Raw genomic sequence first — 19,487 nt, 5'->3', positions numbered from 1 at the left:
ACCTTCAGATGTCGACCCATTGACCTATTACCTTGAAGACGCAGTTTGCACTGACACGACAGAAAGGACGCACAATGGATGCCTATCCATAAGGTTTTTTTCAGATTCTAGTTTCAGACTCATGTCGTAAGTAGCCTAAATAGGTAACGCTTGACTCCATTTGTCCATGCTGTGCTCGCTTGCCTCTCCTGTGGAGCCTTGGTGGTGCGTTCCAGACTGGTTATCTGAAATGACCCCCCCCCCCCCTTTCCAGACGGTTTTCACGATTCCAGACGATATAAATGGTAACTCGACCGCGCTTATCATAAAAAAGCACCACATTCACACAATTTTACGTCACACCTTGTCGTCATGTTCGTCCGCCTCCCAATTACGCGGTCACCCGTGAGTCCGTGACCCCACCAACGCTCAAGTTTTCATTGCGCGTCCTTTCTGTCGTGTCAGTGCAAACTGCGTCTTCAAGGTAATAGGTCAATGGGTCAACATTTGAAGGTTGCATTAGTGGGGTTGGCCAGCAGGGCTTAGTTGTTTGTATGTACAACCTATCTACTTACAAGTGCAGCCTGCTCGACGACACTAAGTGTCACGTGTAACTTACTATAAGGGGAATAAATCTAGAGCAGAATCTGAAAAATTGGCTTATGGTCTGGAACTACCATTTCCAGATGTGCTCCACAATATTACCCCCGAAAATCTGGAACTAGAATCTGAAAAAAACCTTATGGATAGGCATCCATTGTCGGTGTTCATCGTGAAGCTCTTCCCAAAGTCCAATCCGTTTCGAGCAGTCGTAGAACTTTGGGTACGCTTGGACAGAGATGGGGGTCTAAAACAGCGGTGGAGCTTAGAGTTGAATGCTGGTTCAATGGAGGACGACGAGTGCTGGCAGACGAAATCGAACGAGTTACGCCTCTACACCCACGACCTCCTTTTGGACGAAATTGACGCCAAGAATGCAGTCGAACACTACACGTCATTCCTCCATCCCCACAGCAGATCTACTGATCCAAGATGAAATCAAAGCAGTCGGAATAACTGATACACAACTCCAGGTACCCGCACTGGCTCTAAAAAAATGGTTTCAGAGCATTTTGAATAAGGTCGACATGGTGAGGAAGGGAGTCGACTTCAGCCTCAACGAGAGCTTTGTTCCCAAGGTGACCCGCTCTGTCCTGCGGGAGGGCAATGCATGAACTTACGTCTCATGAGAGGGCTCACTGGTAGGCTCCTGATTATTCCTATACACAGTCCATAGACGTAGATTCAATTTACATGTTGGCTATGTAGTGTTTACTTTCACTGCACGTGTTTCCAGTGACATCACAGAAGTCGAACAGGACATGCAATTCGACTGAATAACTCTGACTATCGATGGCAGAGAAGGTATCAATGTTGAAGAATAATCCCAAGTCCTCAAGGTCCCAATCACGGTCATCATTAACACAAGCCCTTGCTGTTGCATTGACGACTCTCGTCGCCTTCAGCGCGTTTCGTTTCCTACAACGCGAGCACTCCGTAGTCTGCTCAAAAACGGAAAGCATCTACACGGTCGATTCCTCAAAGCCGCGTGTGGAGTGTATTGCTATAGACGGGTCCCAAATACTGGACACAGGAAGTCTAGGTGCGTTAAACATTTCTCCGAGTTCAGCTTGGGCACGAGCTAATCCTACCGCTAGACGATGTATTAGGAAGACTGAAAAACATGGCCTGGACTTCGTCACTCACACTTTTTCCGTCTACTCTTACTGGAATGTTGTATCGTCCTCCGAAGGTCATCTTTATCGATCCAAGTTCGATTATCGTCCCTGGTTTAGCAGGTGAAGGAAATGATAATATTACTGCTCGTTAAGGGGTTGAATGACTTCTCAGACGCTCATGCCCACATCATTGAGAACGGATTCAAAATGCAGCTACAACTCGACGGCGCAGATTCGGTTGCTGGTATGGCCTGTTTTTGCATTTACGCTCCATGAATTAACGGACATTTCGTGTCTCTGAATAGAGGTTATTGAAAGGATTAAAGACCATATCAACAAACGACCAGATATGCCTGAGGACCACTGGATCGAAGGAATGGGATGGGATCAAAATAGATGGCCAGACTCTCGTTTCCCCACAGCCGTATGTGCATGGATTCTCTTGAGTTTACAGTTTGTCTAATTTCCGTTACAGGCAGATTTAGACTCGGATCCTCTCTTGAAGGGCAGGCCGATTGCGTTGCGTCGGGTTGATGGGCACGCGACGTGGGTTTCTTCTCGTGTACTCGAACTCATGGGTGAGCTTCCCTCTGAAGTTGACGGTGGAACTATTGTTCGCGACAATAACGGGAATCCGACTGGTATGACCATGCAGACAGCATCTACGCACGGACAACGTTAACTATTATCTTTCTCAGGTATCTTCGTTGATAACGCCATCGCTCTTATACCTGCACCAGAATGGACGGAGAGTCAACTTTCGGAGTATTTCGATGCAACCATGAAGGCCGCACTTTCTTTTGGACTCACGTCGATTCACGATGCCGATACCTTACCTCAAATGCGAAAGTTCTTCATCAAGTATGTGCACACCTACTCTCTATCGAATAATATAACTTACTCTACCAGGCAGGCCAAAGCCGGGAAGATACCCGTGAGACAAAGCTCTAATTGGGAATGACTCTCCTTCTCAGACCGCTCAGATGCGACTATATGTCATGCTCAACGGGCACTTGGAGGTACCTGAAAAAGGACAGCTCATCAAGTACGGAAAACAAGGTCGTTTGACCATTCGTAGCATAAAACTTTACACCGACGGTATGGGACCAGAATCACCTCCTGGGAATGAAAACATATCTCATGTTGCATTAGGCGCTCTCGGGTCCTGGGGAGCAGCGCTATTAGAACCTTACGCCGACAAGCCGGACACGATGGGTATCATGCGTAGCACGGCGAAAGAGATGGATCAACTTGTTAGGAACTACTGGAAGGATGGATGGCAAGTTGTACGTCCTGCGTCACCTACCTCGGATGTAAAGCTGACTGGGCGTAGAACATCCACTGCATCGGTGACAGAGCCAACCACGTTATCCTAAATGTCTTTGAAGGTATCCTACAGGGAACGCAAGTCGGTCCCAACGTCACCGAATGGCGTCCGAGAATCGAACATGCTCAGATAATGACGCAGGCAGATCTTAAACGTGCCGGGACTCTCGGAGGTGAGGTAGACCCTCTCCGTCGGAAATGTTTCGCATCTAACATATAGCTCTTCAAGTGACGACTAGTGTGCAACCCACGCATGCGTATGTGATTGGCATCCTTGCTTGACTGAACCTGTTTTCAGTTTTGATTTGAAGAACAAGCGATATGTGGTATGCTGAAACGCGACTGGTGGGCAAGTTCTGTTCTTCTGGGTGCACCAATCCCAACCTTTCTTCAATCAGGGTCCCGATAGAATCAAGGGAGCGTATGCTTACCAAACGCAGCTGAAGTAAATGGCGCACCACATCTATCAAGGTTCTCCATTGCTAAAGCCGTTCCTTACCCCCAGAAATTCTCGCAACGGAATACTTCCCCTAGGGTCTGATTTCCCCGTCGAAGGTGTGAACCCGCTATTAGGTTTCTATGCCGCCGTTTCTCGTCTGGCCCCCGATGGTACATCCCCTCATGGCACAGGTGGATGGTCCGTGGAAATTATCTTTTCTTTGTCCGTCTTCACCTCTCAAACCCGTCTTACAGGTACCCATCAGAACGTCTCACTCGAACACAAGCACTGAAAGGGATGACCCTTGATGCTGCGTATGCCTCTTTCATGGAGAACGAGATCGGGTCCCTTGAACCCGGGAAAAAGGCCGATTTCGTCGTCCTCGATAAAGACATCATGACTGTTCCTGTTGACGAGATATTGAGCATCAGAGTTGTTGCTACAGTTATTGACGGTGAAGTGGTGCATGGGAACTTGTAATGGACGATAATCAAGTACCCCTCTCTGTACTTCAGTATTCGATCGACAGGTATGTTGACCTAATGGTGCTACCTCGGTTCGGAAGCAGTATGGCTGCGGAAGGAGTCCCGTCTTGGTCGTTTCCAGTGGCGAGTTGAAGTATTCCGGCGACGGGCAGTTAGTCGAGGAAAAAGCGTGAGAAGGATGGAAAACCCACGAACCTCGATTCTTCCGGCTCTAAAACCCGACCAGTTCGGGACAAACTTGATATCAAAGGACACTTAAGGCCGCGAGCGTCTATAGTGCAATTGTAATTGTTGTATTTACGCTCGGCGTACGGAAATGTAAGAACCGAGGATGACCAAAGATAACGTTAGCAAAAGCAAACCGAGAAAACATCGTTCAAGGTGTGAGCACTGAGTACTGAGTCGTGACTCACTTCAAGAAATTTTCATCGAGTATTATGTGATAAGCAATGCCTTCCCGTCGAGACCGTACTTCCGCGTCGGCACTATGTTATATCCAAAGGCGTCTTCCCCTTTCGTTCCCGACCGGCTTGCATAGGATAATGAGAAAACGCCGCATTTTCTGGTTCTCCATAAGAACACGATGGTTTGTTCCGTTTGGATGCTGAGAGCCCCGAGTGTTGCGGGTTCACAGTCAGGATCGATGGGAAACACCGGGAAGGCCCAAACTGTTTCAAGCAGGTATCATCCCATACCCTGCTTTGTCCTTTCTTCGGTGACGGAGCGGGGACGTGATGTTTGTGAACCTTCTCGTAGGATCGTAATAATATAGTACACCTGAGAAAGCAAGAAGTCTATAGCGTCTCATATCAACTTTGGCCCGTCCATCCGTCCACAACTAACGATACAGGACTGCCATCTCAGCAGACACAATCCCTAAACCAACCCCCGTCATCACAAATATCGGTAACAGATTCCAATATGCAAACGTCGTCTGCTTGATCTTAATCCCCTTCTGCTCCAAAATTGCCTTCCACAATAAACCTGCAAGACTGGCTGAGAACGTAAAGCTCACGGCACCGATATTACTCGCCACAGCGAGTGCGATACCGGAAGCACGAGTACTTTCATGCGAAAGTTCAGCCGCACGAACGACTTTTGTTAACAGAATAGTGGCCCCGATGTTTGTTCCGGCAATATTGCAGAGGATAACGCCAATGACACCCACTAGCCAAACACAAGGATGTATCCGGCCCTTGGAAGCGATTACTAACCATCGTGCAAAAACATCTATCCATCCTTGGTGGTCCAACGCTTCGATTAATATGAATTGCGAGAAAGCGAAGGGAACGAGAGCAAACGGAAGTCTGGGAAGAGCGGTCAAAAAGGTGGGGAAATGTGCGGATAGGGTTGAATGTATGGAATGCATACGCCGTTGTAGCGTAGGAAATAGGACCGGATTTGTCTCCTGGTTCTTAGTGGTGTCAGATTCCGCTTGTGCTTTTCCAGGATTCCCTGGTTTGGTCTCCCCAGTAGTGGACGCTGGGGAGAGTAGTTTTGGAGCACTTGCAGATGAATCATTGAGGGTAGGAGAGACAGAAACGAGTGTGTTTTGACGTGTCTCCTGTTTTGTGGGCACCACCTCCGTCAATGTCATCGCACGCCTAAACTCTGAGAGCATCGGGTCATCTGACTGTTCAGTGGGTATCTCGCCCTCTTTTGGCTGTAAGGCATGGGGAATTCGGCCGGTGATATATCGGAAATGATCCCAAGAAAGGTCCCATATGAATTTGGCGACTGCAAAAGGTAGGGTGATCATCCAGACATCCACCTTGAAGAAACTGACAACGATGATGACAACGAGACAACTGCCAAGGAGAATACTGCCAACCCAAGCGCTGACAGGATCGCGAAGAACACCTCGTGGGTTTAAGTAGCCAGTGTGCTGAATTTTCTTGGGGATGTGTTTGGAGCCGCGGAATTGGAAAGCGAGCGCAATGAAGGAAGTTACGATGCAAGCGAGGAATGGAAGGATGGTATAAGCTGTGAATGCCACGTTGTTTATCAGAAAGCCTTCACATATAACGACATTGGTGGGATTCCCGAGAAAGAGTACCATGCTAGCTGTATTCGCAGCAGCAAACTCGGCCATAAGCCAAGGTGTGGGTTCGAGGCCAGTGGCGTTGGTATAATATACCAAGAAAACCGTTCCTGAAAGAATAACAGGATCATTTCCGAGGACGACACTGAGGATGGTGAGCATGATATAGAAATAGAAGTATAATCTCCATCCGTGCGAGCCTCCTTTGTTGCTGACCCAAAATGCTGCAGCCTGAAGGACGCCGGTTATATCCAGTGTTATCGCCATGTACGCAAGAGAGAAGAATAGAATGAGAATGTTGTACGGTTTAACGCCATCTAAGGAGTGACATCCGTCAGAAAGAGATACGAGGATTTAGACAAATAGCTCACCGGTGCCAACAATTCCGTCGCGAATCTATATAAACCCATATTGGTCGGCGTCTTATCCAGTCGACCGGGAGCGACGCACCTGTGTTGGTCCCAAACACTGAGCCGCCCATAACAGTGCAATTGTTAGGATTGGGGCAGTCGTAAGGTTCAAGGGAATTCTTCTGCGCCCAATATAAGGAAGTCGTATGGGAAATGAGACGGGTTGGATGACTAGTATTATCGAGATAATGAAGAATACGAGGGTAACGATGGAAAACCGAGAAATCATTGTGAGCCAGCGGGGTTGGTTTCGAAGTTTCCGCTTTATGAACCGCAGAAATTTTTCACAGCTTCCCTACCGAGGTTTGTTATTAGCTGCGAAAGCAAGCGCACGGAAAATCTGGAAAAACCTAGCATATTAGTCTCTGATCCACCACTGTATATATATGAAAAAGCTGTTGAGCCTCGCGTGACTGTGTGGTGGTCACAACTTTGCTTAGTAGCCTTCCAAGCCTTGGAAGGTCCTGACCTGAAGGACCCACCACTTACAACGTTACCCAAAGGTTCCTCGAAGTCGAACACCTACCAAGAATGGTCGTCTGCACGATGATCGTCGTCTCAAGCGCGCTTAGCTCGACGCCCACCGCTCTAGCCACGAGGCATTCAGTTTGGCAAGCGCCGACAACATAGACAGAAAGTATGGACAACACGGGCCATCAAACTCCCTTGTCGCCCCTCACCCCGACCACCTTCCTTAACCATTCTGTATTCACTTGAGCATGCACACGGCTATTCGCTCGGGATGTAATCCCAAAAATCGGTTGAGATCGGACGAATACACTCGTCCACCACCTCCTCACCGACACAGCGGTCCCAGTGCTCCTTGGTGCGTTTTAAAAAAAACTTTAGTGTCCTGGGATAAAAATGTGATTTAATGTGTTATTCCTGTTCAACAGGCCTTGGATCAATTTAAATGATGGTTCGTGATCCAGTTACATACTGCTTTATACCAGGCTCAAGGTTTTATATCCAACTCACCAGAGGTAGACGCGGCGCAGTTGAGCTCGAAACTTCCCCCTATACCAGAACCTTGTTCGCACATCGGTTGTGGCGGTTGTTGGAAAGGTTATCCTCAGTCTCGTTTCCCAAACTGGACTCCCTCACAAGTCTGGCGAAGCGGGATCCACCAGGCCATCACTGAAAATAACAGCAAGCCTTGCAAAATATATGCTGCTGATATTGACAAAAATGGGTACTTCATGGACGCTGGGGAGCGTACGGTTGAGCAGGGAGAAGAGAGCGCAGAGGAGTACTGGGTCAACATGATTCGTGAAAAGGTAAGGCGCTGTTCTCAACGGTTTCAAGGAATGAGCTCAAAAAAGCGCTTTAAAGAGACCGGATAACCTTCAGGTGCGAGCACTCTTCGTAGAAAATATGTCCGGATCGGTTTTACGGATGCTGGGAGCTCAGTAAGCCATATCCTTTCTAGTCCAATTTATAGCACTCGTAGCAGGCGTAATAGTGTTTGCTGCTCGAGTCTGTTGGGTCTTACTATTTCTATTCATCTCCCATCTTCGGCGCCTTGCATAAAAGACTGATGCAACCGTCTTTCTTTCCAGATATAACATCGAGCCTTTCTTTTTCTCTTCTTCTCTATCCTGGATTCCCTCGAGGTTTCAGGAAGAGGTCAAACCACGCAAAGGAGATCGTTAGTATCTTCTCTATCCCTTGATGTCGGTTAAACGTAACATCCTATGATAGATATCACTATCACTTTGATATTTTTAAGAACCATGGATACATTCCTCAGTGGATCCAGCGGAGATTCGAGTACCTGTACCGAAAATTCTACTTCTGATGGTGCGGATATCAAGTCGTTCAACCTCTCATCCCCATGGGTTGACCTCGCATTGCCTCTCTCATTTAGACGCCATAATTAACACCCAAGCGCCCCTGTTTCTGAGCTCAGGTGGGTCATTTTGGCGTCTCTGTGTATGTGCCTAACATCAATATCGTCGCTAAATCGAACATCCTTCTTCATCAGGCGATGGCTGTTACCTCGTACTCGACCTACTAGCTGTGCATCTCATCCGCAATGTCGAGGGAAACACGATTATTTCATACCACCATAATGGCCCGGATGCAACTTCTGCGCAATACCTACATGAACGAATACGATTTGCAGGTGGGTGACCCGCTCTTTACATCCATTTCTATTCGCTCATAACCATACACGTCAGGGCAAAGCGTCTATTGGCAAAACATCTTCCAAAGATCACCCGATCCGACTTTCGTGCTGTTGACGTTCATTTGGCATGCAATGTATGCCTGGGATGAAGCGCTCGAAACGTTGTATAAACACATATGCTGGATGGTAACTGATTTCAAAATCATCTTCGTTCTATTGACAGCATCTAATTATACCTTTCAACAGGAAACACAGGTAATGACGACGTCTGACATGCTCATAACGAGACGACTACACATCATCCGAGCGCATCACCTCCACTACTCTTCTCTCCTGGAAGACTTCCGTAAAGCAGTTTTGTTCATCCTCAACACTCCCAATCCAGCAATGGATTCACTACCGGATAAAGATAGACTTAACAGTCAGAGTCTTCTGGTGAAAGAGTGTAACCATTTGCTAAGTGAGATTGATCGATTGGAGAGAGGAAGGCGGATGCAGGATAAGCGGCTAAAAAATGTCATGCATCTGGTCAGTTTGATCTGATTCATCTTGTCCGGCTCGTGATCTGAACTTGTGGGTTACCCGTACACAGGTATTCAGTACTGTAAACATTGGCGACAGTCGACGGATGCAAGACCTCACCGAGGCCGCAGTAAGGGACAGTGCAGCGGTTCGTTCCTTTTCGCGCTTTCGAACTCATCAAATTTATCCCCAGCACGCAGATGAAGCAAATCGCATATCTTTCAATGATCTTTCTTCCTGCATCACTCGTAGCTGTATGTTAACATGTCGAATTCCGACTCAGAACACTCTCATTAACCAAATTATTGCTTCATTTAGGGCGTATTCGGAATGAACGTCCACGAAATTGCGCCAGACACCAAACAATCTCTTCCTCACTACTTCGCTGTGGCGTTACCGCTCACAGCAGCGACGATATGGCTGGTGATGACATTCCAGAGCAAATATCTATTCGGGAAAAAGGATACGACCTTCTGGCAAAGGTTAGCATGGCCCTGGTTACTGTTTAAAGATCGTTTTGGATTAGACGAGTGTGGAGAATCGGAGAGATTGCCCCTGAGCCGGCCAGATACTAAAGATGAGTGATGAGTGATGATTAATGATTTATGACGTTCTGGAGGTTTATTATATGGATGTAGCTAGCCTATTTCATTGTTTCAACGGGAATAATAATAATAATTTAAAATCTTCACAATGTGACGGGCAGGGTTTGGCCGTCAGTGCAGTGAGAAATCATGAGTGGCTATCCACTGTGCACATTGCGTAGCTACTTCCTCTCCATGATCTGAGCGTTCATCAGCAACTATGGAAACAGAAACAACGAAAATTAGCTCACTTATACAGAAAGCATGGGGAATGCCATCAATTCCACGGGTGATCTTCACAGACCCCGGTTCAAACTCTTCAAAAAATTGACGTATCACGTCCTCCTGCTCGCCAACCCAGTGGTCAACTGAGGTGAAAAAAATCCGTATATCGTGTTGATGTCGCCTGAGTAGTTCAGTATCCAGCGCCTGGATGTTCTTCATCTCGTCGTGAGCCATTGACAAAGCCGCAAAGATACTGTACGGAGAATTGAGAAATGTGGAGAGCACAGCCATTTGAGCCGGAGGCCATTCTGAGAAGAGAGTAGAGATGAAAGCCCCAGGCAATAAACGAATGATAGGAGAGAGCGCCGTTATCAGTAGAGGCAATGGTGGTCGAAAGAGCCACTGGTCAAATGTGAGCAACGCCAATCGCCTGTAGCCCAAGTTGATGGATTCTCACCGACAATCGTTTTCCATTCGGCGTGTGGGCGATATTCGATATTGTGGGACAAATCAAGAGAGCAAGTCTCACTTCACTTTCTCTGGCCTTGAGAACCTTGGAAAAGCGACAGAAGAAGGGTAAGCTCAATCATTGTGAAAAATGCGCGTCGCTGAATTCTTACTTGCAATGTTATATATGCTCCGACACTATGAGAGATGATGATAACAGGTAAGGCGGGGTACGTCTTTCGAAGAGCGTCTAGAACTTCTGTGGCAGCTTTGGCTTGAACGGCGAGAATCTGCTTAGCACGAGGACTTCTGAACCCAGGTGTATGATTGATGTGAGCGTGAGCCAGGATAGCCAAGTCCTTCCGCGTTCTATGTAAGTGGGAGAGGAAGGGAACGTAAAAGTCCACCAGACCCGGATTTCCTGTTTTTTCTAGTTAATGAGGAAGAAGCATGATAAATTCGCGTCGACCCGCACCTGGAATAAAAAGCACGATGGCGGTCGGCAAATCGGCGGACCACCACAGACAGTGTGCCTTTCCGAGAGGATCTTCATGTTTGAATTCACAGTTGACATAGAGACCTTGGGAAGGTTGGTCGCTAAGACGAGTAAGAAAAGGTGGCAGATGCATGTCGAGGAGGTGAAAGGGAAGAACTTGTTTAGTATGGCGACAACGAGCGAGCCAGGACTGTATATATAGGGACTGTAAATAACTTAGAAATGAAATGAATAAAATACAAATGGCGCGTGTTGGTGATAGGAATGGTGACAGTCGGAGTACTTGTATTGCCGGATTAGTTAGCGGTGGTCCGTGCGCTGCAATGAATTCTTATAATTATTAGCCTTTCTAAAGTCCAAAGCTTGAGAGTCAATCTGATCTCCGACATTGAATATTACTGTTATTCGTCGTCTATTCCCCTGGCATATCTGGTGGTGTTCTATGTACATCGTCTAGTCAGGGAGTTTCAAAAATTTGGACATTGTCTGTTCGAGGTACCGGAATTACCATGCGCATCCTTTCCATATCGTCTCGGACATGTCGCTCGTAAGGCTCAAGCGCTCAAGTTTTGGTATGTCTATTCTACTGTATCTTCTCTATTATATCTGAAATCCCCTCTGGTTCAGCCCCCTCTAGTCTGAGCCTTCTGAATAATAACTCTTACTCATTATATCCAACACTATTCCATGTCTGAATCCCTTTGTCAATCACACGACATCTTTTGGCATCTACATTCTCGAGGCTTGGAGGACGGCAAAGCGATGTGGCTAGTTGTGGGGTCTCGGTGCAAGGATCTGGGTGCAAGGTGGTTGGAAATATATGGTATTTAGCGGAGATGGCAACTTGAAGTTAGCCTGCGGTAGCAGGGTCCATATTTCCTGTTTCCAATATCCAATCCAATGTCAATTGTCAGAAGACGTTTCTGAATGCTCGTACTCAAAACTTCTTGACCGCTAGTTTTGCTTTTTTTTTATTTTCCGCCATACGTCTTATACCAGTTTAGTATCTTGATGGTTTTTCCCCTTTTTCTTCCGTTGTTCCAACAGTCATGATATATGTTAATATTCTCATCAAGCTTCACTGTCGAACGGGCTTCAGCAAGATGTCAAGCTCAAGACCACCTCATTGAATGTTCCTTTACGGTCACTTCAGCAATGCAAGATACAGGTATCGACGGGACGTCCGGGGACTCCGATTGGGCCGACAATGTACTTGGTCCATTGGCAAAGTAAATTGACATCCTCTTTCCCGAGTTAAAGACCGATACAAGGCTCACGCCGGGGACCTTGAAATAAACCGGCAGTTGAACGGAAGCGGTCGGCTACAACTCAATTTCAGTAAAAAAAAATCTCGCATAAAAGATGGTCACAAACGTCGACAAAGCGTCCGTGTATTCAACCACTGGATCGATTTCCTTCCCGTCCTCATCGACTTCTTTGCCCATCGTAAAAGCAGTCAGGAGGTATGTCATCGCAATCCAAACCGTGTTCACAGCGAAATGCCGTCCGGGACAGCTTCGTCTACCGAACCCGAATGCAATGAGTTCGGGATTGGGTGGGAGGTCTTTCTCATCCGATTTCAGAAAGCGATCTGGGTTGAAATTTGTTGGGTCAGGTCCGTAAAGAGACTCGTCGTGCAGAACAGCCCTTGGGAAAGGGTTGTCAGCACCGTGCCATGTAACGCGAACGAAATAAAAAAAAATGAAGCCTACCAGGCATTTGGGAGAATTGTTGAACCTGCAGAGTTGTTAGCGTGAAGGACAAACGAAAATGGAACAGGAAATTCACCCGCGGGTATGAAATATCCTTCATATACATCGTCGTTCACAACTCGATGAGGCAAGGCTAATAAAATCCAAATTCAGGTTAGTGACGCTAGATGCAAAAGGACAGTAGGAAGAGAGCTACTTATTCGTGTAACGGGATTCCATCTTAAAGTCTCCGCAAGGACAGCATTCACGTAGGGCAAACTTTCTCGGTCAGCAAAATCGGGAAACCCAGAGGAACCAGTCACTCTGTCGAGTTCTTTCTGGGCGCGGACCTGAACTTGAGGGTTCAACACCATTGCCAAAATGAAGGTTAGAATGACCGACACGGTCTATGGCGGAGACTTCTTTGATTCGTGTATTCACGTTCTAATCTGAGGTAGCGTACCGTGTCTGCACCAGCTGAGGGTCGAAATTGGATACATTTATTGCTGGAGGAAACAGCTTGATAGTACTCACCAATGAAAGCTATGGCAGCACAGTTCTTGATTACTTCTTCCATCTCCGGATTATTATTTGAAGCGCGTGATATTCCGAATTCTTCTAGGTTTCGTGTAGAGAAGCAGGGGACGGCGGTTCCGTCCTCCTGATGGATTGTAAATAGAGTCCAAGCATGAAAGAACGAGAAACACCGACTATTGATTGCTTAAGATGCACCCATGGGATATCCTTGAGACGATCTGATTCTCGGGCCCACAAGTCGGCTTTCGCTTTGAAAGTGGCACCCGGGAACCAGGCTTTAGATCTCATTAGTGCAAAGGAAACAAGGGGACAACGGCATCTGGGAACAGCTCACCAGGAACATATCTTAGCATCGGTATGTAGTCAACCAAGAATGCTCCGTAAGCACCCGCTTCCCCCGCTCCTAATAACAAGTCATCTGCCAGCTTGACATATGGGTCGTTGTTGTCCTGAATGCAATAACCGTAGATGGCTTCAAGGATTATTCCTCCAGAATGCCTGGTCGCAATATTGTGAGTTTTGTTGTGTGCAAAGGTGGAGGACTTACATCCTGACATGCTGAAAGAAGTCATTTGGCGATGTCAGTAGCTTCTTTACTAACTGTGCTGTCCTCCGCCTCTGAATGTCGTGGTATTCTGATAGCGAACGAGGGTGGAAAGACTGGTGGAAGGTCTTCCGGTGTAATCTACGCAAGAAAAGTCAAGATGGTAGAAATGGGTGTGTGGATACGTGAACTCACCTCCACTGGTCAGAATATTCCATCACTGATCGGACAAACGGAAAGCAAATAAGTTTGTTTGAATCCTCAATACGAAGGAGCTTGATGCATACAAGAAAACATCCAGTTCCACCTACAATGCTGATTTAGTGCCTTCTTATATGTCGATCGAGAGCGAAAACAAACCTCATCAGCTCGACGAGCATGGTTTGGCCTGCGTACAATCAAGAACAGTCAGTTCTTGAGATGATCGACCATACTGAATAAATGCAGACGGGGTCTATCTGAGTAATTGTGAGATCGGTGCTCTAGAAGTTCGGTGATCGCTTTGTACGAGTTCAGAACAACGGTGCGTGATCCAAAGACACTGAAGGAAAACACATCGCCGTAGGTTTGCGCCCAGTTGGAATACTCGATCCAAAGTGGTACATCACGCTGAGCCTGAACTTGTAAGATATTGCCCAGGATAGGGATGCCCGTTGGCCCAGGAGGTAATCGCAAACCACGACGATAACTCTTTACGAGGAGGCGGAAGGCACAAAACAAGATAGAGAGCGTCAGGAAGCACCCGGTGATGATGCCCATCTGTGCAAGTTCAATACGCAAGATGTTGAAGCGCAATAAGGAAGTGAAGGAGGACTCGTCCCGGGACTTTAAGATGGGCAGAATAGTCGGAGACGAAGTGTAAATCCTATCAGAAACTTAAATTCGAGCTGTTCAAGGGTCACAAGGTCATTTTTTTTCCGAAATAGGATAGTGGGTAGAAGTGAGCTCGAGTCGGGCGCCGTGGAGAAGTATCCCACACGGGGACCGCCGGAACCCTACAGTGGCGGCGACCTGGCTGAGTTTGAAATACCCAATTTTTGAGGACGTCAAAATTGAAAAGCCCTATTCAGTTTGAGCAACGTGATCCTCGATTTTGAACGCTGTCGGTTTGAATGTCGTTCATGCACTGGTCGTTCGAATGTCCTGTTCCATTTGGCGTTTCGTTCGGCAGATACAAGGTGAGAATGGAGGATCGTATTCAAACTTTCACCTTTGTTTCCCTTTGCTTTCACCGTTTAAACGTTCACCTTTGACTCTTGCCACCGTGGTCGTCTATGTTGTCCGCCGAAGCGTCGTCGCGCTCGCTGCAGGATATGATGAACGACATGGTCCAAGCCATCTGTCCCAAAATCCCAAAGATTCATAAGATGCCCATTCGTCGTTGTTTGGCCATGTTCCTATCAAACGTCGGGCACGGATTACTCCCCATCGACGAAGGCGAGCATACAGGATCCGGCCTCTTCGTAATTGACTATCTTCCCAACTTCTACAAAAGCCTTCATCCGATAGTTAGCCATTTTACGGCTGAGTACTCATCAGGACTGGTGGGAGCGATTCGGTCGTTGCGAGAGCCCGAAGTTTGGATTCGAAACTATCAAGTTTCATATGATGTCGTACCCCTTAGGTGTCGCTGGTAAGTAGACCGTCATACCTGAATATGCATACGCGGTAGTCACTGCTCACTCAAAATCCGCCTTGTCAGAATCGGAACGCCTACGTCCACGTCTCCTCGCGAATCTCAAACGGTTTCCCCGAATGCTGCAAGATTTCACTGTTCCTTGGGACGATGCCAAATTTCCCAAATTGAAACCTCGCAAAGACGGTACGATCAGCCACTCCGTTTTTTCGAAGTGTTGTCCTTTACTTACCAAATTTATTGGCAGGCCAATGGGTTTTCTATATGGGTGGGAGGTTGTGGTATGTCTAGTCAAACGTCGTGCGAACGCTTCCACCCGCTCGGCTATCCCTTCACAGACGTTTTCTCCGTAAAAATTAGACTCGCATATTTATAACACTAGACGTATACTAGGGCGTCACGTCATAAGGCTCGTGTTCACTCCGTTTGGAATTCTATGGGTTCGCGTTGGCCTATGTTTGTATGTTTGCAATTTTGCGTTGATTCCACTCTTCGACTTGGCAACATTTCTGCCTCCTCCTGTCTGAATTCTGACTTTACTATCTAGTGAGGAGCGTCGCGGTATCGGTGATACACCGTAGCGTTAACGTCATTGATCCTGCCCCTGACTGATTCGACATGGAACGACGGTGCTCTGCAGCTGATTGACTAGCAACTAAGTTTGAAGCGGGGGTCCAGTGAATAATTCTGGGAACACGTTGGTAATGGTACAAAACTATATACGTATATACATCCTTATGCTACACATCATGCAAAGTAGGGACAAGAAACATTAACCAAATTATGAAGTGTTATACTTCCTGTTCGTCGACAACCAATAACATAGCCTCTTCCAAGGTCATGTACACTCCGTTCGCACCTCTCACACGTATTGTCTTCCTATCGTCTTTCTCCTTTGCCTGCTCTTCCTCCTCCGCCGTTTCATCGTCACCCTCACTCACCAGCTGGTCGACTGCCTCCCCATCCGGATTCCTATCTCGTACCCCGCTCCACATGTCCTCCCGCAATCGCTCCCTCTCTTTGGAATCCTCAATTTCATCCTTCTTTCTTGGTCTAGATTTCGTTCTCTGTCTGGACCGCTCGATACGCTTGGTAATATAAGCAGTTCTTTTCCTTTGCGCCAGGGGAAGAGCTGGAGTGCGTTCAGGGAAGACTCCGAACAATCGTTTCGGTGCAGGAGAAATAGACGAAGATCCTAACGAGTCCATTGATACCGCTCGCCCGATCGAGAATGGAGTAGAGGGAAATGGAGAGGACTTGGGCGGAGAAGAGGAATAATCAGCCTCGAGTCCTGGGGTGGAGGTCAGACTCGCAGTGCTTTGCTGTATAAAAAAGGTTAGCGAGATGATTTGAATACAATCTTCTAGTAGAGACCTACTCCAGAATGCTTGTATAAGGTTGGTGGTGGAAGGGAGGATGTTCGACGCATATATTCGGTAAATGCTTTAGGCGGACTGTTCCAGTTGTTGGGAGAGAGCTTGACTTCCCAGTCCTCATCTTCCCATTCATCAGGCTCATCTTCGGGTATTGGACACAGATAGACGTGTCCTCTGGCCCTGAAAACCGTAGGTGTATTTCCTCTCCCTTTGCGAGGTGGAGCGGGGGTATCCTCGAGAGTGATATGAACTTGAGCTCGGCGTTGAGGGTTTGAAGCGGGGGTATAGAACTGAAAGCAATACGTCAATTTTGTGAATAAACAAGAAGGCAACATTGCATTAACGTAGACAATTGCCACTGGCTTCAACCGTGGAGCAGAATCTCCCTCGTCTGATTCGTCTTCGGGAGAGTTCCAGACGTGCTCGAGCGTATAATCCTCTTCTGCTTCCCATTTCGGTTCGTTGTCCTCCTGTAACTCGTCAATTTCCTCCTCTCTCTCTTCATCCTCGTCGTCTCGTCCTATCTCCCAACTAGCATCATCGAAGTCCCACTCGTCCTTGTACCGGTAAGGATCACATACGCTGGAAAGTCGGGTGATGGTCTTTCCGCGTTTAATGGCACCATGACGATACGACCGCGACCACATCTCCACGTTTTTCTTCACTTCGAATAAATGACCCTTCTCTCCATCCTCTTCATCATCCATACCTGACTGCCCGCCAAACAAAAAAGCAACCAACGTTTTTAGATGTCGAAAGTTATATGACAAGGGAACCTGGGTGACACGATAAACGCCCCTGCTATCAATGACTTCACCGTGTCGGAAAAAGCGGAACCGTAGAACGACATGCCTGCCAAAAGGGGTGGAAGGTGGTAGTAATGGAGCTAGAGAACGCCTCCTCCCGAAAGGATTGGAGGGTGAGTCAGAAGGGAAGGGTGGATATGGTGTAGACGGGTTCGAGTCTTCAGGGAAAGCGTATTGATAAGAGAACGGTGTATTGGGAAGGCTGTAAGACTTTCGGATTGGAGATTTTTCATAGTTGCTGATGCTTGTACGCCTTCTCTTCGCCGCGCGTGAGTCTCGATCTAGCGGTGGACTAGAGCATCGCTTCGGTGGCATTGACTTGTGGAGATTCTAGCAAGGGAGAAGTTGAGCACTTGTTGGGGAAAGAGGAGAAAAGACTCACGACTATTGTGGAAGTAAGAAGTGAGGAAGTGTTTTGCAAAGTTTGGGGTTGAGATGGTCAAAGTGTGAGAAACCCGTTGGTTGATATCGCGTCGCGTCGCGTCGAGGTGACCACGTGATTTTATACAGAGCATCTTTAATACCGATCAACCCAAATACGGCTCAAAGAAATTTCATACAAACAGCCCAAAGAAAGAAGTAGAAATGAATGAGATTTCGAGAGACAATGTTGTGGATATGTGGATTCAGATACACGCGGCAACGAGAATGAAAAGTGTTTCACGAAGATACAACGGTCTCAATATCGACCTCTGTTCCAAGAGGAATACTGGCCATAGCCCCTGGTTTCTGTACACAGAGTCCTGCGGCCTAACGTAAGGTCAACCACTCATTCGAGCGAGCGACTGGAAATGAACATGCGCTTAAACATACCTGAACACATCGCGTCATGACCGCAATAACATCCTGTTTGCTCAACAATTTCGTGCCTTTCTCTTGCTGAAGATTCATCAAACCCGCAGCCATATAACCAGCAAAACAATCTCCAGCGCCGGTGGTATCGACTACACCTTTGTCCAACTTGGCGGCGGGCAGGTAAATAGGCTCAGGGAGTCCACCACTATCGCGCAAAGAAGGAAGCAGTGCCAAGACACCTCTCCCTCCTAACGTACAAACTACGTTCGTAGTAGGCATCTGGGAGAGTAATTTGCGAGTGATCGAGTATGCGGGTATCTCGGTGTACGCTTGCACGTCTGTTTCCTGTTCTGCGTTGGTTCTTGAGATGAGGATTCGGTACATATCGGCGGCTTCACCCTCGTTGACGATTAACCATGTAAGCTGGTACCACGGAAAAGATTTGAGCTCTTCAGTCGTTGGCATTGGGGATGGGTTGAAGATGGTTACGAGGGAGAGAGAAGCAGCTTCGGAGAGATAGAAGAGCGATTCGTCTAGAGATATCTCATTTTGAAGGAGAAGATGGGTGGTCAATGGATGTATGGGTTTCTTGGGTAATTTCGCGTAGTTGGCGCCTTTAAAAAGGACTACATTGATCCCCGTCAGATAGATCGGAAGGTTAATGAAGACCGCACGCGTACTTATGCTATTTTCCCCATCTTCTGCCACCTGAATTAAAGCTCTTCCTGTCAATTCCTGCAAGTAAAAGTAAGCCGCTGCAGTCAAGTAGGAGTACTCAACGAAGTCATACAGAAACACGTTCCGACCCAGCGATGTTGACGCCGTGTTCGCTGAGGTGGTCAAGCGTCCATAACCCATCTTCACCTACAGCTCCCACAAAGTCTGCCTGCCCTCCTGCCTTAGCTACAGCTACAGCTTGGTTGGCACCTTTCCCCCCTGCCCGCTTGGCGAGTCCATGAGACGATATTGTTTCTCCAGGGCGAGCAATGTCTTTCACTGAAGGATCGGGCTCTTCTGAGTACTATCGTCGTTGAGAAATCCTTGAGGCTTACCGTCAAAATATTCATCGACGTCTACGAAACTGATGTGAATGAATTTAAGTATGCCGCTGATTAACATGAACATACTGATAGACCCGCGAACGAGACAGCGAGGGACGTTTACCATGTTTCACGAGTGCACAATTGAGGGATTATCGAACTTTAAGAAATTCTCAATCCTTCAAAATTCACGCGCTCCTCATCACCATCACACGCGACTCTGACAGACCGCTTGCCTTTCTTCTTCACCCATGCAGCCCGC

At 47.4% G+C, this 19,487-nt stretch overlaps 8 protein-coding genes across 8 annotated transcripts; 4 read left to right on the top strand and 4 right to left on the bottom strand.

The window, feature by feature from the left end:
* Positions 1-854: 854 nt before the first annotated feature.
* On the top strand, positions 855-1,193 carry E1B28_013429 (uncharacterized protein; the record flags this gene model as incomplete). The annotated part of the gene is made up of 1 exon (XM_043158585.1): positions 855-1,193. The coding sequence occupies one exon, from the start codon at positions 855-857 to the stop codon at positions 1,191-1,193; it is 339 nt and encodes a 112-aa protein (XP_043003934.1).
* Positions 1,194-1,371: 178 nt separating this feature from the next.
* On the top strand, positions 1,372-3,942 carry E1B28_013428 (uncharacterized protein; the record flags this gene model as incomplete). The annotated part of the gene is made up of 15 exons (XM_043158584.1): positions 1,372-1,621; positions 1,677-1,817; positions 1,870-1,941; positions 2,003-2,121; positions 2,173-2,338; positions 2,396-2,558; positions 2,607-2,631; positions 2,681-2,795; positions 2,850-2,983; positions 3,031-3,196; positions 3,253-3,280; positions 3,335-3,368; positions 3,422-3,468; positions 3,529-3,660; positions 3,717-3,942. 15 exons carry the CDS (start codon positions 1,372-1,374, stop codon positions 3,940-3,942), a joined length of 1,818 nt encoding a protein of 605 aa, XP_043003933.1.
* Positions 3,943-4,785: 843 nt separating this feature from the next.
* On the bottom strand, positions 4,786-6,933 carry E1B28_013427 (uncharacterized protein; the record flags this gene model as incomplete). The annotated part of the gene is made up of 4 exons (XM_043158583.1): positions 6,749-6,933; positions 6,439-6,693; positions 6,360-6,384; positions 4,786-6,305 (listed from the first exon to the last, which is right to left on the bottom strand). Exons 2-4 carry the CDS (start codon positions 6,625-6,627, stop codon positions 4,786-4,788), a joined length of 1,734 nt encoding a protein of 577 aa, XP_043003932.1. The 5' UTR covers positions 6,628-6,693; positions 6,749-6,933.
* A 184-nt stretch (positions 6,934-7,117) lies between these two features.
* E1B28_013426 (uncharacterized protein) lies at positions 7,118-9,633 on the top strand (the record flags this gene model as incomplete). The annotated part of the gene is made up of 13 exons (XM_043158582.1): positions 7,118-7,224; positions 7,295-7,317; positions 7,380-7,675; positions 7,731-7,807; positions 7,958-8,046; positions 8,100-8,198; positions 8,266-8,307; positions 8,383-8,523; positions 8,579-8,712; positions 8,773-9,054; positions 9,119-9,196; positions 9,249-9,302; positions 9,367-9,633. 13 exons carry the CDS (start codon positions 7,118-7,120, stop codon positions 9,631-9,633), a joined length of 1,689 nt encoding a protein of 562 aa, XP_043003931.1.
* A 103-nt stretch (positions 9,634-9,736) lies between these two features.
* E1B28_013425 (uncharacterized protein) lies at positions 9,737-11,086 on the bottom strand. Its single transcript, XM_043158581.1, has 5 exons — positions 10,780-11,086; positions 10,478-10,725; positions 10,315-10,410; positions 9,884-10,259; positions 9,737-9,832 (listed from the first exon to the last, which is right to left on the bottom strand). Exons 1-5 carry the CDS (start codon positions 10,931-10,933, stop codon positions 9,765-9,767), a joined length of 942 nt encoding a protein of 313 aa, XP_043003930.1. The 5' UTR covers positions 10,934-11,086; the 3' UTR covers positions 9,737-9,764.
* A 542-nt stretch (positions 11,087-11,628) lies between these two features.
* On the bottom strand, positions 11,629-14,380 carry E1B28_013424 (uncharacterized protein). Its single transcript, XM_043158580.1, has 15 exons — positions 14,022-14,380; positions 13,933-13,960; positions 13,860-13,879; positions 13,768-13,792; positions 13,576-13,713; positions 13,363-13,526; positions 13,203-13,303; positions 13,026-13,152; positions 12,955-12,968; positions 12,709-12,898; positions 12,589-12,645; positions 12,513-12,537; positions 12,175-12,447; positions 11,738-12,122; positions 11,629-11,679 (listed from the first exon to the last, which is right to left on the bottom strand). Exons 1-14 carry the CDS (start codon positions 14,329-14,331, stop codon positions 12,074-12,076), a joined length of 1,521 nt encoding a protein of 506 aa, XP_043003929.1. The 5' UTR covers positions 14,332-14,380; the 3' UTR covers positions 11,629-11,679; positions 11,738-12,073.
* Positions 14,381-14,653: 273 nt separating this feature from the next.
* On the top strand, positions 14,654-15,720 carry E1B28_013423 (uncharacterized protein). Its single transcript, XM_043158579.1, has 4 exons — positions 14,654-14,750; positions 15,112-15,205; positions 15,275-15,394; positions 15,456-15,720. Exons 1-4 carry the CDS (start codon positions 14,685-14,687, stop codon positions 15,497-15,499), a joined length of 324 nt encoding a protein of 107 aa, XP_043003928.1. The 5' UTR covers positions 14,654-14,684; the 3' UTR covers positions 15,500-15,720.
* Positions 15,721-15,999: 279 nt separating this feature from the next.
* E1B28_013422 (uncharacterized protein) lies at positions 16,000-19,352 on the bottom strand (the record flags this gene model as incomplete). The annotated part of the gene is made up of 9 exons (XM_043158578.1): positions 16,000-16,530; positions 16,587-16,874; positions 16,929-17,720; positions 18,063-18,140; positions 18,204-18,811; positions 18,866-18,920; positions 18,976-19,181; positions 19,238-19,258; positions 19,313-19,352. The coding sequence occupies 9 exons, from the start codon at positions 19,350-19,352 to the stop codon at positions 16,000-16,002; spliced, it is 2,619 nt and encodes an 872-aa protein (XP_043003927.1).
* Between the last annotated feature and the right edge of the window lie 135 nt (positions 19,353-19,487).

The sequence above is a fragment of the Marasmius oreades genome, chromosome 9 (assembly GCF_018924745.1).
Source record: "Marasmius oreades isolate 03SP1 chromosome 9, whole genome shotgun sequence".
Lineage (NCBI taxonomy): Eukaryota > Fungi > Basidiomycota > Agaricomycetes > Agaricales > Marasmiaceae > Marasmius > Marasmius oreades.
Note: the sequence above shows the minus strand (reverse complement) of the source record. Positions and strands in the feature narration are given on the sequence as shown.

Excerpts from the sequence above, each read along its gene's own strand:
- E1B28_013425 (XM_043158581.1), bottom strand. The coding sequence starts at position 10,933 with ATGCATCTGCCACCTTTTCTTACTCGTCTTAGCGACCAACCTTCCCAA. Across the intron at positions 10,260-10,314 it reads CGAATGGAAAACGATTGTCG|TGGCTCTTTCGACCACCATT; the intron begins GTGAGAATCCAT and ends ACATTTGACCAG. Across the intron at positions 9,833-9,883 it reads TCCCCATGCTTTCTGTATAA|ATCATGGAGAGGAAGTAGCT; the intron begins GTGAGCTAATTT and ends ATGAACGCTCAG.
- E1B28_013424 (XM_043158580.1), bottom strand. The coding sequence starts at position 14,331 with ATGGGCATCATCACCGGGTGCTTCCTGACGCTCTCTATCTTGTTTTGT. Across the intron at positions 13,961-14,021 it reads CAATTACTCAGATAGACCCC|GCCAAACCATGCTCGTCGAG; the intron begins GTCTGCATTTAT and ends GATTGTACGCAG. Across the intron at positions 13,880-13,932 it reads ATGCTCGTCGAGCTGATGAG|GTGGAACTGGATGTTTTCTT; the intron begins GTTTGTTTTCGC and ends TCAGCATTGTAG.
- E1B28_013423 (XM_043158579.1), top strand. The coding sequence starts at position 14,685 with ATGTCGTTCATGCACTGGTCGTTCGAATGTCCTGTTCCATTTGGCGTT. Across the intron at positions 15,206-15,274 it reads GTACCCCTTAGGTGTCGCTG|AATCGGAACGCCTACGTCCA; the intron begins GTAAGTAGACCG and ends CCGCCTTGTCAG. Across the intron at positions 15,395-15,455 it reads ATTGAAACCTCGCAAAGACG|GCCAATGGGTTTTCTATATG; the intron begins GTACGATCAGCC and ends ATTTATTGGCAG.